Genomic DNA, 14,934 nt, shown 5'->3' on the forward strand with positions numbered 1-14,934 from the left:
GTACATAAAAAAATCACATGATCTAAGGACAAATATTATTTTAATATATTAATTTTTTTTTAAAAAAAAAGTATATATGTTGTAGTTTTTGACACCACCTAAGCCAAATTCAATAAAAAAAACTTTATCCTATAAGTCATTACATCGAGTATATATATAAGAAAATAATCTTAATTGATTGTGATACATGCTTTGGTTAGATACGTCCAAAATACTATTATCATTAGAATCTATTATTCACACCCGCTAACTTGGCATGAGCTGAACGACAACTTGAAAAAATAAAATTTTTTACATCCATTCAGCTTATGTCACGTTAACAGAGTGAAGTAAATGTGATAAAATGAATGTAAAGTGTAGCATTAATTTTATCTTTTTAACCTAAACAAAAAAAAAAAAAAAAAAAAAAATTTGATTTTTTTCAAGGTTGACAATCTTGTAAACCCTAACATTAACAACAGCATGGGACCCTAATGTATAGACTGTTTGATTGGCCGGCTAGTTAGTCACCTTTTGCCACTGCAAGAATGTGACTGGAGTGACTAGACAAATTGTAGAGAGGAAAGGGTAGGGGTAGCTCTCCCACTTCAATAAAGGATTCAATAGCATTGGATAAAACGTCGGGCTTTTTTTTCAATTTGCCGTACTTAAATAGGGAGAGGGAGATCAATCTTAATTTGAACCTTTAATTAGGTCGAATTTTTTTTATTAAAGCTTATTAATTTTATGTTGAGTCTGTATTTATGAATCGTGTTGAAAATCGGTGGTGGTCTTAATCATAGAGGGAGATTTTGGCTTGAAATATGGACATTGATTTGCTAGAATTTTCTCCTTGGTTGCATGTTTTTGTTTCATGCTTATTGTTGATTGCTTGGTCCACCAATGGACATGCCCCAATGGCAATGTGTCAACATCAATGGTGACTCGTAAGTATTTTGATGAATCAATTTTATAGACAATATGATTATAGAAACACTTTTGTCAAAATCTAGCTTATCCAATTTCATCCTACAAGACCCTTTTTTCTGAAGAATATATCATGGATTCATGAATATGTGATTCATGAATATAAAAGAAAGATCCTTGTAGCCATTTTCAATACTTCGGTTCCTTAAAAAAAAACAGAAAAAGAGAAAAATTGAACCCTACTTCATGTTGAACCGAGTCAAATAAACCAATTGAGCAAAAAGGAAACAAAAAGGATATCAAGAAAGAGTCTTACTTACTATATTTTTATCCAACCAACCATAATTAAGTCCTTGTTAAAAAAAAAAAAAATCAAAAGCTTGTTGGAACTACAACACCAGCATTGTAAGATAATTTGGATGTAGCATTGCTCATTAAGAAAAATTATATCTTATATCAATATCATACAAGGGAATAGTTCCTTGTATTGAAATTCTTTATTATTAGATTACTCTAATGACACAAAAAACCTTTAAACTTAAGACAAAATGGTTGCATGACTCACTCGTTCAAAACAAATGGGTTATGCATCCTACATTGACAACGACTTAGGACAGATGGGTTCTGCATCCTACATTCCCTTGCCCAAAACAGATGAATTCATCAACCCTCCTTAAACTGCTTGAATTTATGTATTATTCGGACAACCTAATCGAAAAATCGATAGTTTCCGGCCCATATTTGGGGTGTATTTAACAATCAAAGAAAAGTGGGGGGCAGAAACAAAAATTGGAATGGATGGAGATGAGAAATATGAGAAAGTACAAGGGGGTAATGCATGCATGTGTAGGTGTGTAGCCATTTGTCCATGATTGCATGAAAGCATCCATGCACTTGGCCTTTCCACTCTCACCCCATTAAAATACTCCACACCTATCCATTTCAGAATTCAGTTGCACAGATAAAGAAACTAAACAAATCCCCCCATCTCTCTCCTCTCTCTCCCTCACTGCAGTGCATGGTCACTCCCTGCACGTTCTCCTGCCCCCCTTCCCATCATACACTGCTATATCTCTTCCCCTCAAACCCCCCCATCCCCTCCCCTCTGATTCTCTCTCTTTCTCACAGAAACCCAGAGAGCTGAGGCACAGAGACCCCCACCGGTGATAATGGATGTGTACGGGCTGTCGTCGAGTGGAGCAGACTGCAGCTTCCCCATCGACGACCTTTTGGATTTCTCCAACGACGAGCTCTTCTCCTCCTCCTCCGCCTCCGCCTCATCCTCCGATTCCCATTACCTTCAACCGACTCATGACAACCCATCCAACACCCACCGACTCTTCTCCCCACCCACCATTCCTAGCCCCGCCGGCACCCACTTCTCCTCCGACTTCACCAACACGCTCTGCGTCCCCGTAAGCACCCACCGCCACCACGCTTTCTCTTCACTTTTTTTTCTTACTGATTTTTTTCCTTTCTTTTCATTTATTGTATCTCGCTTAATATAAATATAAGGCGATACAGTTTAGATTATTTAAGTTAAAAAATAATAATTATTAAGATTTTAAGAAATTTATTTGATGAGAAATATTAATTTTTTTTTAAATGGTAACCAAACAGTACCTATGTTTTTTCTTTGATCTCTGATTGTTCTGATTCCGGTGTGCAGAGCGACGACGTGGCGGAGCTCGAGTGGCTTTCGCAGTTCGTAGATGACTCATTCACCGATTTTCCGGCGAACGACCTCGCCGGAACGATTGGATTCAGATCGGACACGTCAATCTCTGGGACTAGATCCGCCCGCATCAAACGCTCCAAAGCATTAACCACCTCGCCGGAGACCGGAGGATCCAGTCCGTCAAAGAGCAAGAGCGGCGGCGCCGAAGATGGAGGAGTGCGGAGGTGCGCGCACTGCGCGTCGGAGAAGACGCCGCAGTGGCGGACGGGCCCACAGGGGCCGAAGACGCTGTGCAACGCGTGCGGCGTGAGGTACAAGTCGGGTCGGCTCGTTCCGGAGTACCGACCCGCCGCGAGCCCGACGTTCGTGCTGACTCAGCACTCGAACTCGCACCGGAAGGTGATGGAGCTCCGGCGCCAGAAGGATCTGATCAGGCAGCAGCAACAACAACAACAGGAGCAAATGTATAATCATCATCTTAACCATCACCATCAGCGTGATTTTGAGGTCTGCTGACGTGTCGGAAAGTGATTGGGCTCTTATTATGTTATTATGTTTATCAAATCAAATTCTCCAATTTTAATTTCCTTTCGGTTCTCTAAAGAGAAAGAAGGTTCTTTTGCTTCATGTTTTTCTTTTTATATGATGAGGGACAGGGTGCTTGATCTTCGTCCTAATTAATTTTTTTAGTACAAATCCTCTTTAAGATTAATTTTAATTTTATGCTTGAATTTTAAACCCAACTCCCAAATTGCCGTAAGAGTATTGAGTAGGTCCTCGTCGGTTGGCCGAACCACCCACCATTTTTTTAAGTTAAAAAGGTGGTTCGATCATTTCTAAAGTTCAATTTATTCGACGAACCACCTAGCATTTTTTGTAGCTAAAAAGGTGGTTCGATCATTTTCTAAAGTTCAATTTAAACGTATGTTTTTATGTTGTTATTATGGCTAAATGATTGTTTGGTCATTTTTTATTTTATTATTTTAGCACAAATTATGCTATTATGTTAATCAAATTCTCCAAGTATAATTTCTTTTTTTAGGTCATTTTGCTTCTTTCTTTTTTATTTTTCTTATATAATTGGGATGCTTAGATCTTCGTCCTTTAACCCGAACCCTCTACGATTAATTTTACTTTTATGTTTGGATTTTAAAGGGAACTACCAAATTGGCTATTTTTGGACTAGAATCACGCCATAATATCCTAAGCATTAAATGTCGTATCCCTAAATTAGACCGTTCATTCAAAATTACAAATGAATTGTACAAAACTCGTCACTTCTTGTGACTAAAGGGATGGTTCGATCACTTGTTGAACTGCTCTTTTGCCCAAAAAGTGAGTGTTGTCATAATCTAGACCGTTTATTTAATACGAGTAATCCAGATTAAAGTATTGGAATAAGGACCTTAATCCTTTTTCGGGGGGGGGGGGGGGGGGGGGAAGAGAGTGGGAGTTTCACGTGATGCAGCAGGGAGATGAGGGTGAGCGAATATTCTCTGTTCTTTTTTTTTTTTTCTTTTTTTTCTTTTCTCAGGTTTATCTCTCTACAATGGGCGCTGAATTTAATCGCTGGTTTCAAATTGGATGGCGGTAGGTGATTGTGGGACCCGATTAAAGGAAATGGTGATATGGGATCTCAGTCGTCCGATTTTGTTTTACTACAACAATAAATCATCATCACCTGTTGATGGGGTCGTGTGTTCTGATGATGATAGTGATATTAGATCATTCATTTTTATTTTTTATTTTTTATTTTTTTTAAAAAAATCGAGCATTACAATAATACTATTCACTCACTTTCTTTCTATCTTAAGCATATTTTTCCTCTTTACACGAATTTTGAAAGAAATGATGGTTAAACAAATATGAATTTTCGAAATTATGACTATTGAGAATAGACAAAATTTTAAAAAATACGACAATTTTAAAAAATATAATTGTTAAAGAATTTTTTTTAATAAAAAAGTATTTGAGAAACTACATTTAAATGAAATAGTGAAACTCGATAGTAAAATTGAGAGTGAGATTTACATGCTTTAAATGAGTTGGTAATTAAAATAGAAAAACATGATGTGTTTTTAGCTGGATATGAAAGGAGAAAAAAATGTGAATGAATGCTCTTATGTTGTACTTGTATTCATGTAGTTTAAGGAAAAAATTATGGTGCAAAGGTGCTACTGCCTTTGCTTTATAATTGATTCCTTGTTTAAGAATAATTTTGTGCAAAATCAGCCAGATAATCTTCAACTCATACTACAAACATTTCCTAGGTTTAGGACTAGATTTGGCTTAGGTGCTATAAAATAAAATAAAATCTTTCACAGGTTTTTTAATGGTTTATATTTAATTTTAAATTTATGAAAAAATAAAGAAAAAGTAAAATTAAATATGAATAGTTAATAAAAAAACATTTTAAATCTCTAGTAATTTTTTAATAAGCCCGGATTTGGCTTTAGGTGCTGTCAGGGCCAAGCCCCAAGGCACCTTTAGGGCCTTAGGCTTTTAGGCTTTTAGGCATAGATTACTTCCACTGGCACCAAATGCTGTGGACTCATAACCAGGACAGCATTTTCACTGAAAAATGCCAAAAGCACAGCTATGATATCAGCTTACCTTCTTTTTTCTTTTTCTTTTTTTTTTGTAATTAAATAATTAGAGTTGGGTGAATGCATGTAGGTTTGAAATATCTTAGTTCTATTTGTTTTGGTTTTTAACGAAGAAAAAAAATGCTTATTTTCTATACTTGGGAGACTCAAAAGATGATGTCAAAAATATTTTGAGGTATTTAGTTGACATAAAAATCCTTTGCACGGAATCACCACTACTTCGACCAAGGCCACCATGAGTTGCACAATTTATCAATGAAGAAAACACAAAAATTCATGACCGGCCAGTAGAGGGTTGCAAACTGCAAAGGTTGCAGGAGAGGAGTTGTGCAGTGTGGGAAGAGGTGGTGGGCGGTGACATGGAGGATGGTGATCCAACAATATTTCAAATCAAAATCAATTTTTCATTCATCACAAACACCAAAAAAAAAAGTAAAAAAAATTCCGGAAATCTCGTTTAATGTCGAAACAAATGGAGCTTGATACAGGATTCCATGATTTGGTAGGTATTTGCCTAAGAAACTAAAAACTTATAACATATGACAAGTTTTTCAAAGCTGTCTGTTCTATGTACTATGTTGCACAAAAATACTACACAACCCCAAAAATTAAATATTGGACAAATGGCTACAAAGTAGGGTAAGGAAATAAGCAATGATAGAATTTGAATGCAGGACATGTATCTCCTCTTCAAAGCAAGAAAACCTCGCCTTTCCCATAACTCAAAAAGAAAAAAAAAAAAAAATGTTCCACAGATTGCATTTATTTCTCACAGAATAAAGTTCCTCCCTCACATGTTAATTAAAGGCGATTCAATTTGTAAAAGCTTCAAAAGTACATGCAACAAAAGAATGTCAGCAGGAGAAGTCTCAAACCGAGATTCCATGATTGCTGATTTTTGTGATCTCCTTGGTCAAAGCATTCCTTTCTCGCTTTGCCTCAGAAGCAAGGTTAGAAACCTGTCAAGCAGACAGCCCCACATCAGCATTTTGGGAAACAACAGAATACTTAAGACAGAAGCAAAATGTTTGTTGAAATCATAACTTCTAGCTCTTTTACTTTTAAGTAGATGTAAAAGTTATTGACCGAGTAAAGTTTTTTGAAAAAGTTATTCGACAGGAAGAAAGATAGATAGACTGATAGAGGACGTGGCTTGCCCATGCCTTTATTACCCATTCTTCACTGGTCATATTTTATTCCAAATAATGATTCTTTTAACTATGATGTCTTCTCCATGGAGTTGATGACCTTCGAAAATTTTAACTTGTGAAAGGGAGAGAATGGTGAACGAGCTTTTGGTTATATTTGTTAGTATATTAAAGTAACTTTTTTTATTATTATTATTATTATTGGTTTAAAAAAGTGTTTTGAAATGACCAAAAGGTGAGAAATGTTTTCCGTGGGGTTCACATTTGAGAAAATATTTTATGTGACTTGCTCATTTTAAGAAAACAAAAACATGTGTAGGGTTACTCTTATATATATATATATGCCACATAGCCTTTCCTCCACACAGCCACTCTAACCCCATTTTTTATTATTTTTCTTACCCCTGCAAAAGCTAAGCATGTGTTTTGTCAAAATATTCTTATAAGGAGATATGAAAAGCTGTATAAAATGTGTTTTGTGTTTTGAGTTATTTGTTAATATATATGACAAGAGTAAGAAATTCAAACTGAAACATCAAACAAGAAAGTAGGATAGCAAATTGTCCTTTTTTTACAAGCAATGGTGAAATGAAGAAAGGGAATGCCTCAATTGAAAAACTAACCTGTGACTGAAATTGAGATGCCCTAGGAAGTTCTCCAAGAATATCTTTCAATCCTGTAGCAACACAGGCAACGTGGAGATAACATTAGCGGAATGTTTCATCCACATAGGTTCAATGTGCTCAAAGTCAACAATTTCAATAGAGATAATATTTGCATACCTGCTGCTTGTCTTTCAATCTTATAAGCTGTGCGGATTACACCTTGAATCTGTTTCCCTGCGAGTCTGTAAATGGTTTGAACAGGATCTATTAATGCAATGAAAAAATGCGGTAAACTATATAAACTGCTATTTGATATAAGTGCAAACCTCAGTTTTGTCCTTCCGCGTATCAGTATCTCTTCTCCATGTAATGTGCTTTTCTGAAAAGAATTTGCGTTGTTTTAGGAATGCTTGCTTGAATCAGTTACGTTGATCAATGAGCAGGCAATAGCTTAAAATCCGGAAGTGAATACAATATCAGCCATTAGGGAAAATGCTATTTTAAGAAACACCTAATTGATATGCTGAAGCTTTGGAGTTTTGCACTGTGCTGCAAATCCACAAAGCAAGAATATGGGGGCCTCCTGTTCCCCACCCTCCCTCCCCCCCTCCCTTTTATTTTGGCTCCCACACTGCAGTATTCCAGATTCTACTTGGCAATACAATCTTGTGAGCTACCTTCTCCCTTCTATTCAATTTTTTTAAGGTCTACATAAACAACAAATATATCAATAAAAGAAAAACAAAGAGGGAAAAGCCCAAGTTGCTTGCTTCTATTCATTCTTATTTATGAATACCTAACACCTAAGACCACAATCAGCTCCACTCTTTGGCTTGAAACAGCTTTCACAGATTTAAAGAATACTTAATAGTGTTGAAGTGGTTAAACCTTTCGCATGCCTCTACCCACAGCGATTCACCCCAGTGACTTGTAGGGACGAATTCTCTGCAACACTCCCCATCCATAGCTGTATAAGATAATATCCAAAAGGGTGTCATGATAAGGCTGTTTAAGTCTGTTCATATATTCCTCAAATACATGAACTAAATAGATAAGTCCATTATTTTGATTCCAATACAGGAGCACTACCAAAGTGTTTCAAAGAAGGATTATTTTAACGTAAGTCTGCTTTTCGACTAGATCAACTTAAGATAAATGGATTCTCTACTGATCTGCTCATCAGATATGAAACTTCGTACACCTTGAGGTTTATGGAGATAGGATGAAAGAGATTTTTTTCTTTCTTTCCATCTTTTGAGGTCCAAATGTCATTATATAGCATTGACTAGAATGGGTATTCACCTTATCAATATCTCAAACCAATAATGGGTTTGGCGCCTAACCTAATGGATGCCCAATTGGACCAAACCACTTGTCCGACTACTGTTCTCTTGGTTTGTTCCCAAAATGTCAGAGTGAAACGTCAGTTTCTTAAAAAGTTTTATATTTTTTCCTTCCTTCTCAGTTTGTTTGCCAAACATCATGTCCCTTTATAGATGCCCAGTTGGATCAAACCATTTGTCCGACTACTGTTCTCTGGTTTGTTCCCAAAATGATATAGAGTAAGACAGCCGTTTCTCAAAAAGTTTTATATTTTTTTCTTCCTTCTCAGTTTGTTTGCCAAACATCATGCCCCTTTATTCATGGATGGCACATGCATCTGAGACACTCAAAGAAAAGTGTTTGCAAATACCTACCAAAGCATTGGAGGTTTAAGATGCTGAATGCTTTGAGTTTGAGTGTTTGCAGATACCAATCTCTGCCTCCGGTCAAACTTTTAGACTCAGCCAAGAGCAGAGGACCCTTGAGATTCCCAAAGTATAAATGTTAGGGTCTGATTAACTGTGTTGGTGAAACTCTATATTGCAGGATATCAAGGTTTTTCATTTCTAAATTTTGTTGATTTGTTCTACATAGCATATAGGCGTTGGTAGTCCTGTGAAGATGTTTGATACTACTAGCATACATCCTTGTACGTAAGTGTGCCACTTCCTTTTCAACATTTGCACCGGCCAAGTCTTCTCTTTTAATAAAGGGGGGGAACAGAGAGAAAGAGGAACAAAAAAGTAATGGATGCATGAAGCAACACAAAAATAATTCATGACACACTCTAATCAATTCCTCATCATCAATAAGGATTGACAAGAAACCAAAGGTTACCTCTAACTTTTCACTTTTATCTTTCAGATTATCAAGTGATGTCCGCAACCCCTCTACCTTCCGATTAGCTTTGAGCAGTAAGGTCTGCACCCAGAAATAAAGGCAGAGTTAAATCTCTAAATAGCATAAAACAGGTTCAATTATAGAACAACAGCTCAGGGTTCTCAGCATAGACGCCAAGTATTGGTGAGAATACAGTATTGATGCCTTCGAGTTTTTGGAGCAAGGGTAGACAAAAAGAATGTTCTCCTAAGGAGAGAGATATACATTTGAATTTTCTTGAAGGCAATGAAGTGAAATTGCAAAAACATTCATCTTAACACAGGCAATTCCATCTCGAGATTGATGTTTCAAAATAATCACTTTATGCTATTAGGTACTATTGAGCACTAGATATAAATTGGTAACATATTTAAAAATGGATTGATGGAACAAATTTGGCCTCTGTCACATGAAAATGTAAGTGGCATATGCTCTTGCTCTGAAAAATGTCAGAGACATAAACATGCAGGAAACACAAAAATGGTAAAAATACCTTCCAAATCCAAGTAAATGTGTAAGATTTTGGCAAATATATGCAGTGATGCCTATTATAATAAGTAACCTTTCAGTTTTCATGATTATGAACCCCTCCTAGCATGCAGCCAGCAATACCTTTTAATGTGCCTTTACCAGCTGTGAATCAACTCCAAACCTTAAAAACAAAAAAAACAAAACAAAAAAAAAAAAAAAAAAAAATCTGAATTTTACTTTGTGGTATAACATGCACTAAACTAAATTACTAGCAGGAATCAGTTTATAACATGATGTGGATCAACAGCAAAACCATGCAACTCAACCAGTTTAGCATGTTCAGTGTTTCAACTATAATCCACAAAATTCAAATGAATGAAAATATTGAACTGGAGCTTTTTTTTTTATTAAAGACAACGAAAATATTTATGGAGATGTTTTAACTTTCCTTGAGAAATAAATTAAGGAATAAAGGATGAGAAAGGAAAAGAACATGCACAAAGAGTATACAAACTATGAACTTCTAATTCCAACCTTAAAACCAAAGGTTACCAGGTTCGGCACCTGATCATTAATAAACTCAATTGAAGATTTGTGACACCCCTAGAAAGTTAGTTCTACATTGGATGGATGGATTACCTACATTGAGCGGGTGGATTATAAAGGTGTTCATAAGTACTAAGTTTCATACTAGTTCCTTGCTGGATGAGACTAGACTTATAAGTGATTCTAGATAACTTCAATTGTAACTTGGGAGTGATAGCGCAGATGTGGTTAACGCTTTATCTATATCGTTACAAATGGTATCAGAATAACCAAGCCACATGGGCCTGGGCCATGACGAAGACGTTAAGGATTTAGGTGAGGACATTCTGACACCCCATAAAGTTAGTCCCACATTAGGCAAGTGGATTACCCACATCGAGTAGGTGGATTATAAAGATTCTCATAAGTGTTATGTCTCATATTGGTTCCTTGCTATATGAAATTGGCTTTATAAGTTAGAGAGCTCCAATTGTAACTTCTTTTTATGACGAGGAACCTCGACAAGGTAGGGCCATTCGGACCCACCCTTACAGAGTAAATCTCGGACCTATGCACCGCACCCTCAGAAGTTTCCCTACACGAGTCAGGATAAATCACTGGATTTCACACTAGGGGGTGTGGCCCCAAGGGGGAGTTTGCACCTAGGAAGTCTCAAACTTTGGATCTATGGGGTGATACTCCCTAAGACCTCAAGCCTCAACCACTAGGCCAACCCCTTGGGGTTCTCCAATTGTAACTTGACTAGTCCTTTTAGAATAATAGCGCAAATGTGGTTGATGTTTTCCCTAGGTAATTATAGAATTGTCTAGCACTTACCAACTATGACCACCGGCACATCTTATGTGGTGGCTTGGAAGCAAGCTAGCTTTCTCATATTCTATATATCCACATATAATGGTAGGTAAGATATACACAGCAACCACCCTCCGCTAAGGTGATAAGCATGCATATGAAGTCTGGGTTAAAGTTCATACAAAAAAAAAAAAAAAAAAAAAAAACTTTTCGGCAGGTTAGCCCCTTGTCAAAGAGGATTTAAGTTTATTGATTAGGTTGAACTACCAATCAAACTTCACACCAATAGGAAACTGACACCCCCCCCCCCCCCCCCCCCCCAAAAAAAAAAAAACAAAAACCCTATTTTTCTTAGTAGGATGGAACCTAAGTCCGACTCAAACCCACCACTTTTACTTGTTGAGCCTGGGCCCTCGTTGCAACATTCTCTCTCAATCATGCCTTTTCTTTTATTTTTGATCAAAAAATTCATATGATAATAAACTAGTTAACACAAGTGACTAAGTCTAAAGTCTCAATGTTTCCACTTCGGTGTAATATAGCTCTTGGAAATCGGTCCACTATAAGATTTTAGTCTAAAGATACAATTATTTCTTCTTCTTTTTCAAGGAAGATTTGAAGATTTGGAATAAGCAGGTTTGGTGAATTGGGAGTGAAGAACAGTGGGTTACTAGGAGACATCCAGAATTTAGATGTGAAGGAAGAGAATGCTGGGCTATCTCTTGAGGAGCTCTTAAAAGAGATTAACTGAAAATCAAGTGGAGGATCAGTTATACATTTATTGATCCATCATTCTGCTTGCCAAACATTGCACAAAAGAACAGTAGACACTTGGTAATGAATACAAATTTTACAAACATTTTTGCCATGTCAACTGAGGCATCATTGTAAAATATTGAAGACTGTTGCATGAACAATTCATTTTCATGTTGTGGTTGTCTCTCTTGTATACATTTCGTGTACGAGGGTTGTGCCAAACAATTCATGTTCATGTTAAACCCTGATTACATAGCTAGGCCATGAATTGGAAATAAACATTCATTTTTTTCAATTGTGTTTGTGGCTTACCTCGTCGCTCACAAAAAGGCGCAAGAATTTATAGTACAAGACACGCCGTGGCCCTGCAGTTAATAGAAAAACAGTGATCAGTAAATATTATAGATAATATTCAGTAAAAAGCTAAAACCTTTCAGAACACGCACGAGAACATATTTATCATTAGGATATGATATGAAATAAAGATTAGCTTCATGAATGTTCTTGAGCAGAAGCAAGTTCCAAGATTTGGCAGATAAGTCAGAAATTTCACATCCATCTACGTCAATGACATTCATAATATCTGACACCTCACTTATAGATGAATTATAAAAGTCCTAGCCACATGGCCATCGAAAAATAAGTACATCTAGAACCTTTAAAATAATTGCAATCTGATCCAATGGTCTACAGAACTTTAAACTATACCTTTCAGTGCCATAAATCCCAAGCCAGCGGCAACCCCACCAGTAGTAATCAACGGATGTGAAGCCACAGTAACAACACCTTGTGCACACAAGTCTGAAAATAAACACTATCAAATATCAAAAAATCTAAAACAAAGAAATACGCATGCTCGTGGTAAACACAACTACCAAAAAGCTGAAACCAGAGCTAACCTTTTATCTTTCCGAATACCATATCCTCATAAGCAGCATACTTAGACTTGAGATCTTCCAAAGAATCCTACATTCAAAGTTCCAGCTGCTATAATATGAACAACTTCATAGCGGAACTAAAAAATTAGCTTTTTTTTATATAAGTAATCGAAATGTCATTAAAAAGCACAAAAAGCACATCAAGTACACAGGAAGTATACAAGAGGAGCACCTAATTAGAAATAAAAAGACGGTAAAAAAAATATGAAAATAAAGCACATAAAGAAATTCTAAAGTAGCAGCCCAGTGGAAAATAATACTGAAAAAATACTTGAAATCCACCATCATCCTCTTGCAGTCTTTAAAAGCCCAATCATTTATTTCCCTCCAAATACATCACAAAAGAAAGGACGGAATCATCTTCCACATTACTGCACTCTAGGGATTGCCACTCAACCCTCTCTGACAAGCAAATAGGTAACCCACTCTCCTAGGCATAGCTCAAGTAAGACCAGCATTACTCAAGTATAGCACTCCATAAGGTACTAGCAATCTTACAGTGTAGAAAAAGATAATCCATAGACTCCCCACATATTTTACACATACATCATCAATCCACCACAATGACATACTGCTTCCTAAAGTTCTATGGTGAGAATTTTCCCTAGGGCAGCCCACGAAGCAAAGAAAGCTACTCTCAAAGAGACCTTATTCTGCCATATACACTTCCAAGAGAAAGGAGCACCATCATGAGGGGCAAAGACATTATAGAACGATCCAAGGTCAAACAACCCTCCCTTGGAAGGGACCCAATAAAGCTTATCTTCCCCTTCCCCTCCCTGGCCCGCTCTAGAGGAATACAACAAACTGAAGCTGCTCTGATAAAGCTCATGTTCTACTGATAAGAGCCGTCAGAAACTTCCAAATGATCCACCGCAGAGTCGATTCTTATACAAAACTGAAAAAAAAAGCTTCCTTGAGGGCCCAATTTCCACAGTACTTCTCACTCCAAAATCTAATTTTAGAGTCATCTCCTACCTCAAATGTACTATCAAAATATGAACTATTAGATACACAATCCCTAGTTTAAGCATAATACTTCGTTTGGTTTCAACTAATAGCAAAGTATAATACAATTTTCATTTTCGGCATATTTTATCTGAATTTCAAATTATTGGAAAAGAAATCAATCCATGATGCATAATACGCGAACTTTATTCGTTTTCTTTCCTCTTTCTTCTTGTCAAACAGACAATTTCACACTATAAACGAATTCGATTGCCATAAATCTCATTCACCTCTATAGCAAGATGTAGAAAATGTATATGTAGACTAAAATCTCGAAAATTCAATTGTTCGGTGTCTTTTCCACTATTTTCTCGGCAAACAAACAGAGAGGAAATAAGTAGATAAGAGTGGAGGGAATTTACGATAGTCTGGTGGAAATGCGTAGAGGAAGTGGACATGATTTGGGAGAGCCGGGACTTGGAGGCTTCGATTGTGGACTCGACGGCCTCGTGGGCGAGCTGGGCTTGTTGGACTGCGTACTCGATCCACGGCGTCGTTTCGCCAAGGATTGTCGTCGTGCTGTGTTTGCCTATAGGATCGTCGCTGCGCGGTGGCGGTGGCGGTGGTGGTGTTGGGTTCGGTTCCGATGACTCTGCAACCGTCGCCATTGCTAGAGCCTAGAGGGTTCGTTCAGTGTCAGACTCGCACTCCCTGTGTCTTTCTATCTCGGAGCGAGTCAGCCAGGCACACGTCGGATCCGGATCCTCCCCATTTGAGTTGAGCCGGATGTGAGCCATTTCATGGCTACGATTTCTTTAAAAAATATCAAAGGCCTACAAACAAACACGTCATCAAAATAACTTAACGGTGCTTGTGGACTCTCTGACGGACCGTCACCTCCCTCCAATCCTCGATTCTTGTGTTTTTCATGGCTAGTGTTTAAATCACTTTTCATCAGCAAATTAGCTTAAGGGCCTTCAGCAGGTTCTTTGTCATTTTTACTAAACTTAAATATATATTCAAACTACTTTATGCTTTCTTATACTTAAAGATATATTCAAACTACTTTATACTTTCTTATGTTGATATACATTCCAATAATTTTTCTTAATTATTTTTTATATTATTAAATTTCTTTTTTTCTTTTTTTTTTTTACTTTTTTTTTTATTCTTTTAATTTATTAAACAAACTTTCTCTCTCTCCCTCATATTTTCGTCTTCTTTCTTCTCGTAGCTATCTTCTTCTTCCCTCTACTTTTGGTTTTTTGCAAACCAAATCGCCATGATAACCAAAATTTCCCTTCAAAAATCAAAGAAACCTATATTATGATTTTAATC

At 36.8% G+C, this 14,934-nt stretch overlaps 2 protein-coding genes across 2 annotated transcripts; one reads left to right on the plus strand and one right to left on the minus strand.

The window, feature by feature from the left end:
- Positions 1 to 1,605: 1,605 nt before the first annotated feature.
- Positions 1,606 to 3,280, plus strand: LOC132166870 (GATA transcription factor 4). The gene is made up of 2 exons (XM_059577713.2): positions 1,606 to 2,321; positions 2,576 to 3,280. The coding sequence occupies exons 1-2, from the start codon at positions 2,076 to 2,078 to the stop codon at positions 3,098 to 3,100; spliced, it is 771 nt and encodes a 256-aa protein (XP_059433696.2). The 5' UTR covers positions 1,606 to 2,075; the 3' UTR covers positions 3,101 to 3,280.
- A 2,532-nt stretch (positions 3,281 to 5,812) lies between these two features.
- On the minus strand, positions 5,813 to 14,367 carry LOC132189623 (alanine-tRNA ligase). The gene is made up of 9 exons (XM_059604374.2): positions 14,019 to 14,367; positions 12,610 to 12,676; positions 12,419 to 12,511; positions 12,023 to 12,075; positions 9,104 to 9,187; positions 7,270 to 7,322; positions 7,121 to 7,185; positions 6,962 to 7,014; positions 5,813 to 6,149 (listed from the first exon to the last, which is right to left on the minus strand). The coding sequence occupies exons 1-9, from the start codon at positions 14,262 to 14,264 to the stop codon at positions 6,060 to 6,062; spliced, it is 804 nt and encodes a 267-aa protein (XP_059460357.2). The 5' UTR covers positions 14,265 to 14,367; the 3' UTR covers positions 5,813 to 6,059.
- Positions 14,368 to 14,934: the final 567 nt, after the last annotated feature.

The sequence above is a fragment of the Corylus avellana genome, chromosome 2, assembly GCF_965113065.1.
Source record: "Corylus avellana chromosome 2, dhCorAvel1.hap1.2, whole genome shotgun sequence".
Taxonomy (NCBI): Eukaryota; Viridiplantae; Streptophyta; class Magnoliopsida; order Fagales; family Betulaceae; genus Corylus; species Corylus avellana.